The sequence below is a fragment of the Chelmon rostratus genome, chromosome 23, assembly GCF_017976325.1.
Source record: "Chelmon rostratus isolate fCheRos1 chromosome 23, fCheRos1.pri, whole genome shotgun sequence".
Lineage (NCBI taxonomy): Eukaryota > Metazoa > Chordata > Actinopteri > Chaetodontiformes > Chaetodontidae > Chelmon > Chelmon rostratus.
Window position 1 is genome coordinate 4,542,109 of NC_055680.1, and position 18,107 is coordinate 4,560,215.

At 43.0% G+C, this 18,107-nt stretch overlaps 1 protein-coding gene across 2 annotated transcripts; it reads left to right on the top strand.

Annotated features, from left to right (window-relative positions):
- Nucleotides 1-1,023: 1,023 nt before the first annotated feature.
- On the top strand, nt 1,024-17,307 carry fxr2 (fragile X mental retardation, autosomal homolog 2). 2 transcript variants are annotated; one of them, XM_041965120.1, is made up of 17 exons: nt 1,024-1,718; nt 4,588-4,640; nt 5,685-5,778; nt 6,329-6,400; nt 8,240-8,388; nt 8,666-8,759; nt 9,114-9,230; nt 9,388-9,558; nt 9,688-9,766; nt 9,930-10,087; nt 10,594-10,680; nt 12,828-13,047; nt 13,175-13,354; nt 13,790-13,984; nt 14,136-14,240; nt 14,485-14,573; nt 14,669-17,307. In XM_041965120.1, exons 1-17 carry the CDS (start codon nt 1,668-1,670, stop codon nt 14,777-14,779), a joined length of 2,025 nt encoding a protein of 674 aa, XP_041821054.1. In that variant the 5' UTR covers nt 1,024-1,667; the 3' UTR covers nt 14,780-17,307. The 2 variants fall into 2 exon arrangements, with proteins under 2 accessions (XP_041821054.1, XP_041821055.1); XM_041965121.1 differs by having other exon boundaries at nt 9,930-10,039.
- Nucleotides 17,308-18,107: the final 800 nt, after the last annotated feature.

An 18,107-nucleotide genomic window follows, 5' to 3' on the forward strand; every position in this document is an offset into this window, starting at 1 on the left:
GGGGGTTAATAAGGTAAGGGGATGACTAGGGGTCGAACTGAGATAATGATTATAATGTCTTCTTATTGTTAGCACCTGAAAATTATTTGGATATGATATGCCTTGTCATTTGTTGGGTTCTCAAGATGATGCATCCACAGGTACTCACCTACCTGCTCTTGTCAATAATATCTATTCTGAACCTTTTTATTCTAAATTCCTTGTCATACCCAATTTCAACAGCTGTGTCAAGATTTTCTACAATATTGGTTAAATACAAAACAATTATCTGAGCAGGCCTTGTATCCGTCACATTTTCTCCTATTCATATTGAATCTGGGGTTCCACAATTGTGAGTATTCCTGTCCTGTGTAGTTTTCCCCCATGACCTCTGGCCTGTCATGTGTGCTTCTCACAGCTGTCTCCTCGCAACAGTCCTTGCCCATATGTGGTCTTCTGGGTGTTGCATTCCTGGTGCTTTACCATACCCTTACCTAATATCACCAGCACAGTTTTGTACTTCTTTATTTCTTTGGTAATCTACTGCAATAGCATGTGACCAGCAACACTTTTGTGGATTTAGACAAAATGACAACACGTCCCAATAAAAATAAAATATATCCTTAGTCCAGGGAGCCATTTTCCCTTTTCTGCTCTGAATATGTTTTTTTAGCATGTGATGTAACTTTTTCTTGATACATAATATATATATAGTAGCTTTACTCTAGTGCTGTTTACACAATGGCTGGTGGTCCCCACTCATCAATGAGTGGGCAAAATTAGATATTGGAACCAGTCAATTCGAGTAAAATTATAATTGACACGGAATGTAACCAATGGATTGTGTTAGTATGCGACTCTGTAGATTTGATTGGTCACGCTTATGGACCAACCCTTGTTCACTAAACCAATTAATGAAAGCTAGTGTTGATTGCTGATGTCTTTAACCAATCATAAGTCTCGGTTTTCTAATAGGTGGGTCTTTGGCGTGGAGGGGTGGGGTGTTCGAGGTCATTCAGTCCCTCTCTGATTCACTCTGTCGGCGTGTGTTTGTGGGGACGGGTAGTTGGAGTAAGGAGTCGCCGGGCGGTAGTACATCCCAAACGCTTTTTGAGAAAGAAACGCCGCTGAAAATCCCACCACTGAATGAAGAAACCACCCCCGGTGACTACTTCTGGGAAATTACTGAACGCAACGACTGCGCCACACGCACAACCAACAAACGCAACCAGGCTACCAAATGCTAGCCAGCTAGCATCCCTGAAAACTGACGGGATCAAGGTGTTGATAGCTAGCCTCCCAGCTAATTATACATCAGCTAGCATCCTCCAGTCGTAGCATTATTAGCTTGATTTTCCTTCTCGCGCACGTCGAGACTTAGCCATTGCTCGTGGCGGTGCCTTTCAGCTCGCGAGCACTAAATCCCTCATTCGGACAAAAACAGACAACTGAGCTCCCTAAGTAGCTGCTGCTGGAGACAGCGTCTGCGTTGCATTAGTTGACACCATCACACCCATCTCCCCAACCCCTTCTCCTCTGCCCCTCTCCCTCCACCCGAAACACTGGAAATCCACAAGCGGCCGGATAGCGGCGAAGGGCCGGCGAAGCTGGGGGTGGTAACGTTAACGGACTCACAGGGAGTCGTAACGGCTACAGACAAGCTCAGCCGTGGGGATCTACCGACAAGTATGGACGGACTGGCTGTTGAAGTTCGCGGCTCGAATGGGGCCTTCTACAAGGTAACCTGGTCACAGTCGTAGTTTCTGGTTGTCCCAGTTAAAAGTTTTGTGTGAGGAAAACTTACGTTTCGTACTTCTGAGCCCAGCCCTACATTGTAATTGCTTGGATATTGTTAGCTTAGGTCCAGTTCAGACGAACAGGGATGGTTTTGCGTTTCATTAGGGTTGGCCATTGTAGGGTGGGTAGCTAGCTCTAGCTAGCTATTACGCTAGGTACACTTGTCATCACCATGTTTGGCCTATATTTGGTCGTTTTTACTAAATGTCTCGACGAATACATGCTATGCCATAGGAAACAGATTCCCACAGTTTCGAAATGAGGTATAGGGTTGCTAGTACCATATTGCTTTGTCTCGAAAGGTGGGATGCAAGCATTTAGCACTGAAGCGAGCTGCTAATAAGACAGCTGTTTTGCAGCTCCTGCGCACAAGTATAAGATGCTACATCAAAGCTCACATACTTCATATTTGTTTCTTGCCCAGCCCACGTTCTTGCTGCACTACTGAACCTCGAATCGTATGTTTATTGCTCCGAGAGAGAAGAGATGAGGGTGTTGGTTTCTGTTTCAATTCTGTCTCATTTTCAAATGAAAGTGGACTTTCTATATCCAGACACATGACTTCAAGACTTTGTTGCTGCTGTGTCATTGCGTGTTTTCAACCAGCAGATTTAACTCTGTGACTTAAATTGGAATTCTTCACATTCGTCAGCTTAAATATCAATGTTTTTATTAGTCAGTCATACAAGTTTGGTTCTTGGTGGACATTGTAGGTTCTGACATAATTTGGGATTTCATATTATTTTGTTTTAAAACTTGATGCAAGTAATCCCAGTTTGAGAAGACCATGATGGTTGGGGGACGTCACATAACCCCATTCATTCTCTCCCTGCGTTTTAGTCTAAACCTTTTGTGATATTGCTTATTTGTGTTGCTCTTAAACAGCTTTCTCCATGTGCTCTTCTGCTCTTTTCTTACTTCGGGTGTTAAACTGGTCAACCGACCACATGGTGGTTTAGCGATGAGCCTATATTTACTCTCCTCATGCTGCTTCACCTGTTGTTCTGTTTTACAGGGTGACAGTTTGGCTCTGGCATGAATGAGCGCTTTCCACTCATCTCTATTACGTCCATCATCTCACAGCTCTCATTTTATGGATAAGATGGACACTTAACGATGTTTGTGACATTCTAAATGTCATAGTTTGGTAGATATGTTGTCCTTGGTGGGAGAAAGTGGGGCAAAAAGCTTTATTGCTTTTTTTCTGTTGTGACTGACACAGAGCATTAAAGGATTTAGCTTTTTCAATGCACCTCATTCACCTTGGTGTCAGTGTGAGTCAGTTGTTTCTTTTTAACTATGAATCAGAATTGTTTTTATGAATCTGTCAGGACAAAACAACATCTTTCAGGAATATGGTACTTCATCCTTTTTATAGTCTGCATCTTTTGCAGCAGCAAGCACATACCAGGGAAACTGTATTCTGTTAATTGTGACTAATTTTCCACATTAGCTCCTTCTTTTTTTTCTTTACTTACCTTGCAAAAATCAAATTTTTTGCAAATTTATTGTTATTTAATATAAGCAGTCCAATGAAATTATATCTGAAAGCAAAGGCTACTTGTGTGTAAAAGATACAACTATCCCAACTAATCTTTTTCGTGAGGGTGAAAGGTTGCAAACCTGCCTCCTCTGGTCCGAAAGGGCCTGATCACTACATGGACCTGCATGTGGCTGCTGGCTTGAGGACGAAGCAACGTCATTACAGAGCTGCCTGTGGCCCCTCTGTGCCCCCACCTTCTCACCAGTCATGTCATGCCAGAAAAAGGGCTTGCCTGCCCTTTGACCTGGTAGTTCTTGGTGGAATCAGGGCTTAATCTGACATAACGTGCACATACAGCAGCATCCTGATATGAGCTTTGGAAATTGAAGAATGGGCACTTTTTCAGTCAGACCTGTTGTCATTGCTGGCTTCTTCTTCAGAAGCCAGCCATCTCTAGTGCCACTTGAACCTACAGTGTGAGAGGCAGTCCTTAACTGTTTCTGTCAATAATGAGGCATGTTTCACCCATTAACCACAACCATTTCAGAGAGGAGTTGGTGAGGATTGATGATTAGAGATGTAGTCAGGTTGGACTGCTTTAAGGGTGTAAAAGGGTGCAAAAATACTAATGCTAAGGCAGCACCTTCCCAGCATGTGAATCGACGTCCCTATTCCTGACCCCCACGCATACACGCAAGTGAAGATGACTTCTCTGTCCCATATACAGTAGTGTCACACAGAGAGACATGCCACACCCACCAGTTTTCTACCGCCTTGTCATTGGGGGGTGCTGGGGTGGGGGGTGTTGGCCAAAGTCTAGGGCTTCTGTGACAGATCTGTGGATGGTCATGATGAACGAGTAACTTGTTGAAGTGATCCCTCGTAATAGTTGTCTCTGGCCTTTTGCATAATCTGTCAATATGGGTTGGGCCGCGTGTGTTAGCCTGCCTTCCCCATACATGTGCCCTCATGAACATGCCTGTAGTGAAACTGTAGTTTTTCATCTCGCAAACAAATGGAGAGCTCACGCGTGCATGTTTGTGTGTGAGATTTCCAGACTGTCTGTGCTGTCAGGAGGAGTCAGTGTTTTTCGTCACTGTATCCAGCACAGAATTCGCAGCCAGAGAATTGTGTCAGCGATGTGATGTCTTGGCTTCCAAACAGCCCTCGATGCTCTTTTTCAGAAACGGTCACAGTATCGGTAGCATGGCTTACAAGCCGGCTGTCTACGTTGTTTACATGCAAAATCAAACACTCACAGCCCCTCCCCTCATCACTGCCTCTGTCTAGTGCATTTGTGGGAATAAAATTATTTCTCCTTTTTTTAGGGTTACATCAAAGATGTCCACGAAGACTCACTCACAATTGTTTTTGAAAACAAGTAAGTTTGCTCTGTCTGTTAACCTCCCCTGTATCTACTTCATGGTCTTTATAGTGCTTTAGATCTATTTTATGACCATGCATAGGGAAATTAAGGTTGAACTCTTGTAATAGAGTGCTACAACAGCTGCTCCAGGCTAGTGCTTTACCCAGACATTTGAAATTGTCCTCTTCTGCACCTGTGCTTGGCTTGCAGCTGTCCATACGTGTCTCTTAACAGTTTTTTACCTCCTGTTCTGACCCTTCCTGCCCTTGCTATCCTGATAGCATGCCTTCCTATACTCCTAGCCCCACTTACTGTCCCTTTCACCTCCCCACCCCTCTAGTCCCTCTTTATCTGCTTGGCTCAGAGTGTAGAGCAGGGTGCCCCTAAAAATAGTGAGCCAAGGTATGCAGGGTGGGAGGGGTGGCAATATGGTGGCCTGTGTCGTTTTTGGGATTGTTCTTACCCCCGCCTGCCCACCCCCATTCTCCTTTTACTTTCCCTGAGCACATGGTAAATGAATAAACCACCTTTTTGGTCCGTAATGATAGTACTACGGCTCTTAAATGAAAATTCCTTTTAAATCTAGCATTCAAAATGAGCTTGGGAGGTTTTTTTGGGCATCAATACTGAATGAACATAGAAATAAGTCGGTTTCCATTTTATGTGTCCAGTGTAATAATCTCAAGTTTCACCTCTGAAACTCATTTACTGAACTTTATGGTACTCTGTTGAGCTATTTCCAACTTCTTATTTAATATCAAAGGACATCATACAATGAACGTAGTCAGTCACTGTCCAAATACAGTTCCTCGAACTTCCTCATTAAACTTAATGAGCCATTTTAATTTTAATTTTCATTATGTCTGTTAATGTGCTGCACAGTAGTAAGTGGGTAATACACCCATGTCATTCCAATTCCAATATGACATGAGTGAAAAATAGCTGGAGCTAGGCTGCTTGAGCAATTTAGCAGTATTCAATTGTGTTACATGTGATTGTTGATGAGCTGACATGTTTGTGTTGCGTCTTTCTTTTCTTTTTTTGAAAAAATCACCATAGCTGGCAGCCAGAGAGACAGTTGCCCTTCAGCGACGTGCGGTTGCCTCCTCCCACTGACTACCACAAGGATATTGGTGAAGGAGAGGAGGTGGAGGTAAGGCCCTACGGCTTTGCCTTTCTCCGATTTCGCTCATCCACCTGAATTTTCACTAACCTCAAGGCCTTAGTGTCTGTGCATTTCATCAGTTGCATCATTATTGGCTTGTACTGACATTTGACTGACATTTTCAGGACATCACATGGCCTCTCAGTGATGAAGAAAGCTAAAATCTACATTCAAAGTATTTGTATTAGTATATATGTGTATTGCTTGAATCCAGAACAGCTTCAGTCATAAATTGTAATTAGTCTTTGTTTTACAACATCTTATGCCATCCTTGAAATATCCAGTTATTTTAACTCGCATTTAGCATTTTCTTTATTCCAAACAATACTACTTAGTTACAGAATGCATCCTGTCTGCTTTACTGAAAACTAGACAGCGGATTGGCAGGATTACATTCATGAAACTGCATTGGTCTGTTCTGTTGTTGTGACACCTCGCTTTCCACCACAAACTGTTTTTTAGCACAGTTAATAGATATAATAGTTGTAGTTTTTTTTGTTTCTCGCTCAGGTGTCAACCACTATGTGCCTTCTTACAGGTTTACTCGAGGGCCAATGAACAGGAGCCATGTGGCTGGTGGCTTGCCAGGGTCAGAATGATAAAGGGAGAGGTAAGTTTTTGCTAGGAGACACTGAACATTATCTTCAAAAAATTTGATTAAAAAAAATTATAAGAGATGGAAAAAATGATGGTTTATTTACTTTGCACGTCTCCAGTAATTCACATATCATAGTCATACAGCAACAGATTACAACCTTGTTTTGTTGTCTTCTCGTGTACAAAAATACATTTTAAAATGACCAGTTGTTTTGTTTTCCTCTCATTTAATTTGCCTGATCTTCACAGAGACTCAGATGCAGTGTAAACATCAGTGCACTGAAGGAATTGTTAGGTCCCTGGATTTTGTTCCTGGGGCTTACATTTCCTGGAGCTATTTAGTCAAAAACAACTAATATTATTGAGAAGATGATACCTTGTGTTAGTGATAAGATCCAGCTAGGCAAAGTTTGTCTTTGTCTCAGTATTTAATCATCAGTAATGGAGGCAAAGCAGTCTTCTTTCACTTTGCTCCAGTGTTCTGTTGTATTGCCAGTAACTGTTTATTGAGCTCTGAGTACTGCTGTACATAGAGTGAATACAGGCCTATAGTAAGATAGCTGTTGCTGGGTAATGGGCTCAAAGACTGAGTATGTCCTGATGTAGTCTGACATTGTGTCTTCATATTATTTTTCTCATACACCCTGTGCTTTTTATTTGCACTGACTTGTTGTATCCAAATGTATTTGCATCAAACCCAGTCTGCCAGGCACAGTTGGCTTATTTTAATTTTATTTATTTATTTTTTTAATTCTCTGATAATTTCAACCAGGACTGGCTCTTAGTTACCAGCACAAGCTGCAGGTTGAATAGTGGGTCAGTGGGATATGAAAAGGACAGCTTTGTAGTGCTACTGTGCCAGGGGAGTTGCTGCTGGTGTAGTGCTGTTATTTGGAGCAGTCTGATAAGAGCCTGCGGGAATGTCTAGCATTGACTGATGGCTTTAATTCTGCCCTTTGAGCATGGAGTGTGCAGTGTTCATCTCACCACCTTACTCTCTCATGGACCCCCTTTTTCTTAACATTTTTTTCATCGTTGTCTGCACCTCACTCTGGTACTACACATTCTTCGTTTCAGAAACTATGTAAATAGAGCCCTGCATGGGATTGTTTTATTAGTCTTGCTCCTGCTGGATTTTTAACCATTACCACCAACTCCCATAATGTGAGTGTTTCAGACTGCCGGTTATCACCCGTGCAGAGTGTAAACTGCCCCCTCCTATGACTTTTGTTTTGGGTCCCGCAGGATCACAATCCCATTGCAGTCCTGTAATACATACTTGTTAGTAATAATGTTGCAAAATTAAGTTAAGTTACTGCAAAAAATCCACCTCTGTATTCACTTTGTTTTGTCTTTAGTTTATCATTTGGCTAAATGATTGTCCTGTTTGGTCATTATGAACCATCAGACCTTGTATTTGTGTCTATGGCAACGCCAATTTGTGTGCTCTGGTTCCATCTAGTTCATAGTCATGTTAGAGCGCTTGCTTAATGCCCAATCTGTTCACGTGGTGTTAATTATTAATAAACCAGGGGTAATTTCAAGTCAGTGTAATCACTGGCTTAAACATAAAGGAGCAAATTTCTACCATTTACATCCTGCGAAAATCTTTCATCTTGTTTTTTGACTGCCTGATCCCACCTGCAGCAAAGTTTAAACTACTAGGAGTAGTGAAGCTTCATGGAGTCAATTAATTAATTAAATTTGTACGTGAAGTTATTTCTCAATTTGAGAGTGAACATCTATGAATTTTTATTTTTTGATTTCACGTTAGTTCCCTGAGCTGTCAACATTTGGGTCTGATATTTTTGGTTACATTATTAAAAATCTGTATCTCTTGTGCTGTTTTCAGTTCTATGTGATTGAATACGCAGCATGCGATGCCACATACAACGAGATTGTCACATCAGAGCGCATCAGGCCCCTCAACCCCAACAGCCCTTCCTCTCGAAACTCCTTCCACAAAGTCCCCATCCTTGTCCCAGAAGACCTGAGGGACATGTGAGTGTCTTTACATTGTCAAATGTATATCCTGTAGATACATTTATTTGAATTAACATCAGCATTGTACCAAGCCTAAGACCTGGGCCAAGTAAATGCTGAATTGAGATTTTCTTGTGTATGTGAATGGATGCCTTTACCTGTCTGAACACCTTTCTTTGAATGTTTAATTCTTCCATCACAATTCATCTCAGGCAGCAGTGACGTTATAGAGGGCCACTGCTGCCAAATGAATAAACGAGGCTGACTCTCCCGTGGATTGTTTTCTTATCGACAGCTGTGCAAATGACAACATCCACAAAGACTTCAGGAAAGCTATCGGAGCCAACTGCATCTTCTACAGTGCCCAAACACACGAACTCATTGTGCTGGTTAGTACTCAGAATAAACACTTCAGCTTGGTCTCAAGTGAATGGTCTTGTTACATATCCACAGACGAGGAACCAATACATAGAAGCAAAAGTGGCTCTCACATAAAAATCTGAAAGTTTTGAATTGAATGCATGTCAGGGATTTTCTATGTGTTCCTGAGATATTGTTGGACATGCAGTGTTTTGGGGTTTTTTGGTTTGCTTTTTTTAGACAAAACAGTTACATTGACAAAATTACGAATCCACATTTTTAACAACCTCATTATAGACTCCTCTCATACATGTTCCTTTTCACAACCCTGACTAAACAATTGTTGATAAATTATAACTTAATCCCTCCTTTGTTCTCTCTAGTCTACAAATGAAACCACAGTAAAGCGTGCAACTCTTCTGAGCGACATGCATTTCCGCAGCATCCGTACCAAGCTTATGCTTATGTCCCGCAATGAAGAAGCCACCAAGCATTTGGAGGTATGCATACTTTTTTGACATTACAGTTCCACATCCCCTATCAAATACACTTACTTTTGCCTGTCTGTGTAGATATTTGTCATTGACAAATTAGATGCCCTATCTATTTTAGTGTTACCCATATGCACCCAAACCTTTTATGTGTTTCCGCTCCCAGACAAGTAAGCAATTAGCATCAGCATACCAGGAGGAGGTGAAGGTCAGGGAGGACCTGATGGGCCTCGCCATTGGCTCCCATGGTGCCAACATCCAACAGGCAAGGAAGGTGCCTGGTGTCACAGCTATCGAGCTGGAGGAGGAAAGCTGCACTTTCAGGATCTACGGAGAGGTACGCCGCTAATGAGCTTGTATGCCATCGTATGTCCTAGCTATGTCAGTTCTTGTCCCATTTGTCTGTCACACATCTTGTCCCATATACTGTAGTGTAATTTGGTCTAATGTTTGTGTTGTGTTACAGACCCCAGAAGCAGTAAAACAGGCTAGAGAGTACCTTGAGTTCAAAGAAGACTACTTTCAGGTACCCAGGAACCTTGTAGGTGAGTGAGCTCTATAACATTTCTGAGGGAGCTCATGTTGTTAGTGACAGCATCCCACTTCATCACCATAGCATGTTCCTTATTACTACACATATACTGTATACTCTGTTATTATCATGACATTCTTTTAACCGTCCTTTTTTCTTCTTTCCATGTTGCGCAGGAAAAGTCATTGGCAAGAGCGGTAAGGTCATCCAGGAGATTGTGGACAAGTCGGGCGTGGTCCGTGTCAGGATTGAAGGAGACAACGACAAAAAACTTCCCCGGGAGGAGGTAGGCAGGCAGGGGGCAGGCAGGGACGACACTGCCAGCAGCAAAGAGGTGAATGGACCGCTCGGCTTGTCTCACAGTCCGCTATACCCCAACCCCTCTCCCCTGTCCCCAAAAGCAAAGCTACTTAATTGCAGCAGTGTACACGTCCCATGTGCTGTCTGCTGTGACAATGTTCCATTCTGCTGCTTTGTGTCATTTGTTCTTCCACTAGCACTTATGTTTTCATCACTTTCAATACACACAGCATATGTCAGATATGTCAGTTATATTGCGCATGTGTGGGCACTTGTCTGCCCATTGCCTCTGATGGGTTGGTATGTGTCTGTTTAGTGTCCTTCATGTTTTTTTTTTTTTTTTTTTAAAGTATACCAATCATTCCAGAAATGGTCTGTAATTCACCACTTAAAAATGTGATTTTAGAGTAAGGTCTAAGCCGTTTCCAAGCCAATGATGTCTCGCCAACAGTGAGATTCAGTATTCAAAGTGACGATTGTCTGTTTCCTTAAAATGACGCTCAACTCTTCATCTATCTCCCCCTCTTTGTGTTTTATCAGGGCATGGTTCCCTTCGTGTTTGTGGGAACTAAAGAGAACATCAGCAATGCACAGGCTCTGTTGGAGTACCATGTGTCCTATCTCCAGGTGAGTCAATCCTCTACGTTCACCAGTAGATGGCGGCACTAACCTTTTCTCTGTTCCTGTCACTCAAAAAACTCCTGATGGAACATGACCTGTGTGCTTACAGCAATTGTCTTCTGTTTTTTCTTTGAATTTGAATCCATAAAATGTGTTGCTGCTCAGAATACATGGACACATAGAGGAAATGTGTTTCTTAGAAGCATAGGTCCCTAATGCAACATGTGGGTGTGGGCAACTGTTGGGGAATGTGGGCGTATGTGCAGGGTCATTTCATATTGGTCACCTGTCTCCCCGCTGCCCAGAACCACATGAGGAAAGCTGCTGAGAGCACCTCATTTTGCCCTTACCTCATGTGCTTTTATAAATAGCTCCTCTCTCTGGGATGGGGTGAAGGGTACACTGGAGTTTAGATTACCAGCTATCTGGACCCTCAGCTTCCAAAAATAAGGACCCCCCACCCCCCTCCCTGCCTCACTTCCTTCACACCCCCCTTGAGGTTCAGCTGTCGTTGGTGGAGGCAGCTGTCACACTGTGAAGTGAGACCCCATCCTCCAAATCACCCACCACTAAACCGCCATAGAAACTGCTGTCATTGCACTGTTGCCATCAGAAGGCAATGCCCATCCCCCTCATCTATGATAAAGGCACATGTGGCTTAGCTGGGAAAAAAAAGATGAAATTGCGATACTCACAAAAGATAGTAGTAGTTTTCTTTAAAAAAATGTCATTACAGTGTCAGTGAAGTCATAAACTGTGTCCTGGAAGTAACGTTGTGTTTGTAGAGTGCTGTCAGTGAGAGCATTGGTTGTCCCAAGGGTGGTGTGTTGGTCAAGGGGATCCCCAGCAAAATGATATTACGTGGTTGGAGAATTGTGGTCATTATTACTTTATCTGCTTTTTCCATTTTTGGCTGCCTGAGACAAATCTTAACAACCAAATGGACTTGATCTGTGAATCACATCTGCTTTGTCATTTATGGCACACCCAGAAAATTTCAGCTGTGGTCTGTCAATTGGACAACTCTGTCTTTTCCTCATTTTAAATCTGACTGTGGTTTGGGAAAGACTGGATTCTACAAAGATAGCAGTGGGGTTATAGTTATGTTGATAGATTCAGCTGCTTATCCTAAACTTGGTCAAACTAATACTTAAACTCGGCCAGTCAGTCATCTGTCAGAAATTGGTTGGTGTTTCAACAGAAGTGGGTGTTCTGTCAAAATGGTCATGTGTTTGGGGGTTGAATTAGCCCACACTCTTATCTAGTTGGAATGTTGAACTTTACACAGTACTGCCACCCAGTGGCAGAGTGCTGGACTTGATAGAAAGCGCAAAACCAGACCAACCCAGGCCCACAGCAGATGTATCAAGACCATGGCTTGATCCCAGCTCACTGCAGCAGAGCTTGTGTGTGACATTTAATAGGCTGAATAAATGTTTGTGTAGTGAAACAATTGCAGTCATTGACACTCTACCAAATTAAAAGTCAGCAAAATAATTGATTGTTCTGAGTAGAAAACATTGTATTACAAATGTAATATTGCAGTTTCCTTTTTACAGATATAATAGTCATCCTCTTAATTTTTCTTTTTATATATATATATATATATATATATATATATATATATATATATACCTATTTGATAGTACTAAATCATTGTAATTCATCTTTTGTCCCTACCCATGTGGATCATCTGATTTCATTGGTGGCATGCATGCTTTGTTTGTAGTTAAACCTGCTAATGCCTGTTGGTCAGATAATCTGCATACGATAGTAGCATTTACAACATTTTTGGCACGTGGTATTATTTTGTCAAACAGCAAGGGGCCCTGGCTTGTCATGCTAGATGACTCAGGGCTCTTACTTTTCACTTAATGCTGGGCAAATGCAGTATATACTACATGGTAATCGCAAAACACCAGGTAATTGATGCCATAAATGCATCACTTTGATAACAGCTATTGTTTAAGGCTATGGTTGTATGTGCTTTTTGTTTTTCCATGCATACTTACAGATTTCCCAACCACTTCTGTTCATGGTGGATGTTAAGGTGTACAGTTGGATAGGTTGTGGTCTGAAACATTTCAATAAACCATGAGGAACAAGCTGTGAAGTGCACACCGTCTACCTGTCTCCCCATCCCTGCCCTCTAGGAAGTGGAGCAGTTGCGCCTCGAGCGTCTCCAGATTGATGAGCAGCTCCGTCAGATTGGAGTTGGATACCGCGCACCTGCTAGTCGAAGTGGGGGCCCTGGTGTTGACCGAGAGAAAGGCTACTTGACCGATGACAGCAGCAACTCACTCCACACCTCTCGTACCTATGGGGGCCGCGGCAGAGGGCGCAGGGCCTCCAACAGCCAGTACTCTGGATATGGTGAGAATGAAGGAGCTGAAACATAATTTCAGCTTGATACAGTTGAGAGTAATATAGAAAATAGAAGATAATTTAATTAATTAATTAATTTATAATTTCCCCCATTACTTGTCTCTGCTTGATCCAGGCACAAACTCTGAACTGTCCAATGCTTCTGAGTCAGAGGATGTCAACGAACGAGATCAGCGGCCCCGTGGCATAGGTGCCGATGAGAGAGGCTCCCGAAGGGGCGGCAGGGGCCGAGGCTCTAACTCAGGACGAGGCCGTGGAGGGCCAGGGTCCAAACCTTCCAACTCCATCAGCTCAGGTAGTTAAAGCACATGTTCAGGTTACAAGCAGATATGGGCTTATACTTAGTAGTAATTGTGCTAATTACATATCAGGGTATTCAGGTTTAGAATCTCTCAGCCCAATTGATTCATGTGTACCAGTCTTCCAATAAGGCGATAAATCGAGCAATACTGTGATTTGAAAAATTCTTAATTTGCATATCGGTGTTGATTGAATTTTGATGAGATTTTATGTGACCTTACAATAATAAGATGAGAAATAGATTCTAGAGTATGGTGCTGCTAAGCAGGTATATTTTGTATTTGAGGTGTGTTCCTTTTACATGATGAAGTATTGAAGAGCTCACCTGAGAGTCGAAGCGAGATTAGCTGGGGAATGTTCATTGGCAGTATTTATGTTACAACTGGAGTAGTTGTGAAGATGCAACACTAATTTTCTGTTGCATATCCAGTGCTGAGGGACCCAGACAGTAACCCATACTCCCTGCTGGAGGGTGAGGGAGACCTGGCTGACGCAGACCTCAGTGAAGGCATGGGAGGAGACCGCCGCAGACGCTCCCGTCGCCGCCGCAATGACCAGGAACCCAGCGTGATGGATGCTGCCGCAGAGTCTGACAGCCAGGCCGGCCCCAGCGAGAACGGACTGGGTGAGCCCCTCAGTCATCATTGCATCACCATTTGTGAAAATTGTTCGATTGTTAGGCCTCAAAGTAGGAATGCACCAGCACATTATTAGTTTCAAAATCAACTGTGACATTATCAGAGAGTGAAACCAATATTTTCTCATTCGATTGTTAGATGAGGAAGCCCGACCTCAGCGCCGCAACCGAAGTCGCCGCCGTCGCAACCGTGGCAACCGCCCAGAAGGAGGTTCAACCAGCCGTGACAGACAGCCAGAGAATGGTGAGTAGCCACGTTTTAAAAGTTAACAGTTTCCTTTTCAGAGCGATCAGGATATTCCATGTCCGTAGAGGCTTTGATCATTTGCTTGTAAACTGCTTTCCTCTGAGCAGCTTGATCGCCTTTGTTTGTCTTTGATTGCTGCAGATTGCCTTCCTTAAAGGAGCATCAGGACATTTTGAATGTGTATCTACACTGTGTGTAGCCCCTAGCAGCTGTTCTAGCTAACAGATGTCAATGTTTACAGTGACTGTTGCTGATTACATATCCCGTGCTGAGTCCCAGAGCAGACAGAACCTGCCCCAGAAGGAAAATCATGCTGGCCCTGCACCCAAGGTACCGGCAGAAACATGCACATTGACCTCTGCTTAGTTTTTTCACATAAAGATTGTTGGATCATTCTCACCTTTTACTGCATTTTGTACCCACAGGAGAACGGGACCAGCGCCCAGATGCCTGAGCGAACGCCCTCTAAGCGTTCCCCCAGCAAAGGCATGACCTCGCCCAGCGAGACCCTGACCTTGGTTAATGGGGTCTCGTAAAGAGATGGCCCTGCCCCTCGCGAACCCAAGTCTAGAGCAAGACTCCATGGCAAACTCTGTCCCTGCTTGCATTAACTTAAACCTTAAACAGATGAGTGAAAAAGTACCTGACAAAATACCTGAATTCATACTATGAGAGTGAAAAACTACAAAAAAACGACAAACGCATCTACTTAAAAACACACGTTAACGGTGTATGCTATCCTATCTATCAGTACTTAGTGCTTATTTAAAAAAAACAACTAGCTTGCCAAAAAAGAGCTGGTGGATATGACTTGATTTTTAAACATACTGAAATACGAGAAACAGGACGAGACTTTTTTTTGTTTTGTTTCTGAAACGGTTGTCTTTATTTGTGTCTTTTTTTTGTTCTGTTAATTTTGTTCATTGTTTATCACTGGTTTGGACTTGGCGGTCGCTCTCTCAACCAAAACAGACGCTTCTCTTAACAGTGTTAAAGTACAGACAAGAGAGATGTAAGCTGTAGGGAGTGGCGCACGAGCAGACAGTCCAATAGCTTATGTGACGCGATGTTCGCACACTGTACCTGGGAATGGACACAGTCAGACAGATTGGAATAATGATAGACATTGTGCCTTGAATTTGAAAAAAACAAAAAAACAAAAATAAAAAAAACCATGAGTTTTTCCATTAAGTTTGTTTCTGTTTCCCAAGAGGAAGAAAAGAGGGGGAGGTTTTCTTCGAGGGTTTTTAAACATTTTTTTTTGGTTCCAAGAAGAGAACAGACCTGTGAGAGAGTGATGAGAGAAATGAGTGAAACGAGGATACAGAAAAGGAGGGAGTGGCTGGCCAACGTGAAGAAAAAGTCTGGTGCCAAACACGAAATTCAAGGCGCTTGTCCTCATTCCGAGTAGAATGGACAGCGTCAGGGTCAGTGCGTGCGTGTACGCGCATACGTGTGTGTTTGTGTGTGCACAGTTGAGATATTTGGCGACCACAAAACGAAATCGGGAGGGGGTGAGGTAACAAAGCGCAATGCAGCCCTGGGTGGGACGCACAGTGAGGCATCTCTATTTATCAACAGGCCTGGGGGCGGGAGGGGGGGTCAGGTGATGTGTCACTCCCTCCTCTCACCTGTTTTAGGTCCTTCGAGGGTCCAGGATGGCACCCATACAGCCTTCTAAACAGGACAGGCTGAGACCAGACAGACGGCAGACTTGAACTATAGATTTAGACTATAAGAGAACTATACCGTGCCTCTTTCTCTTGTGTCGGAGGGGGCCGCGGTGCTAGCTTCCAGCCACACTAGTGTCTTGAAAAAACCACTGCAGCGCACAGCTCCGGATGCACACAAGGGCGACCACCTTTCTGGGACAGGTGCTGCTGGTGGCGGAGGGCCTGGAGACTGCGGACTGTGAGATTGGGACAGCTTCAAATGACATGAGAGCCACATGACACACAGGCCCACGCTTACAGGTACACACACAATAGGCATACACACCAGGCGCGTGCAAGCCGACATGGTCGCCCACGTGGCGCAAAGTAGAGGACCGCAACAGAAACCTGTAAACGAAGTGTCTGTCTTGTACCTGGCAGTTTGGGTTAGCAAATGGAGTAGAGAGGGACTCAAAACCTCAGTGGCTCTCTGCTCATGTTGTTACTGTTGTCTTGGTTACCGCTCTCAAGTTTTTTTTGTTGCTATTTCCACATCTTAGAAAATATGAAATAAAAAATTGAAGTGAAATCAACCTCTTCTCTGGAGATGAACTTTGATTTCTCTGTCTTGTGAGTTTGCAGTCTATTTTTCTAACTTGCATGGCATTTAGTTAACGAGTAGTAGGTGGTGCCTGTCCTGTGCATGAGGAAAGGGTGTTAATTAATCTGACTTACAAAGCCATTGTTCCATTCACTAGAATTGCTGCTAATGTACACATTGAATGTCCAACTAACGTAGAACTCTACCTTGAAGAGAGAGAAACTATTTGTGACTTAAAAAAAACAAAAAACAGAAAACATTTCCCACCCCTGCTCATCTGCCCAGAACGTCTCAGTTTCTGTCGGTGGATGCGAGTCAGGAAGGGACCTTTTTCCTTCCCTCACAAGTTTCAGAGTCTCACAGAGTATTAAATTACAAGGGCAACATTGTGCATGACAAGCAAGCGTCCACATGACCAAAGGTTTTGACAGACAGATGAATGGGAGTGTGGTTGAATCGAGATGACCCAGATGCTGCTCTTATACATTTCTGCTCACCTGTATGTTGTGTTTTTAAAGAATGAACGAGCACTTGAGTATTTGTACCTCGGTTCAGTTGCATGTGTATGAATGGAGGACTAAGCCCTGTCTGGTATGTTTGTGTTTACCTTGATACCTCATTGTGTGAGTACTGTATTTCCTTATGTATCTGTATCCCTCACGTCCTGTTGGAAGACTGCTGGCCGCTGTGTGTGTGCGCGTGCGTGTGTGTTTGTGTGCGGATGCTGGTTGTACAGTCGACTCCACTCTGTCAGATTTTGTCTCTGGTTTTCTCACTCATGTTCTGATGGCAATAAAGGACTTTTCATTGTTTGGTATACATTTTCTCTGCACAGTTTGTCCTTTTTGATATACGACCAAACTCGCACAGCAGCCAAAATGTCAAGTGAAGCTTCGAAGGGCTAATATAATTAAAGCACTCTATAATATATACATTATATTACTGTCATTTAAGCAATTCAGAATGACTTGGTTGCAAAAAACAAATGTCTTCAATTTGTCTGAAGCTATTTTAAGCAATCCTAATTTTGAGTTGCATCAGTGAAGTCCAGCCATTGTCATTTTTAGCATTTAGTGGTGCTTTGCTTCCTGCACATTACCCTTTTGTGACAAATGTAGATGTGAATAGTGCTTTGCTAAAATATGGGTTTTCATCTATGCTGTTGAATACAGACCTGTTTCCTTTTATACCTTCAGTCTGTGCTGTCAGCCACTTAGCTGCTGTACTGAAAGTTACTGCTAAGATGGGACACTACCCTTGTTTTATAATGTAATTCTGCTTTTGATATGAATCGGGTACTTTACACAGTAGTGACTCAGCAGATTGATGTTGCTATCTGACTGTTTCTGCACCCACAGACACTGAATAATGTGCATCTTTCCCTCCTCAGTGAATGCATCAACCTGTAAAATGTTAAGGCACGCTTGGACTTATTTTTACAAATGGAAGTTACATCTTTGACAGAAAAAGTGAATGCCAGAGTGACAAAATGCACTCCATTATAGGCAAAAAGTCATAAAGGAGCACTGTGAAAAGGTTTATCAGGTGTATGAAATAAAGTCTTAACAGCTGGAATTTGTCAGCATCGGGGAGATACTGAACCAAAACAAT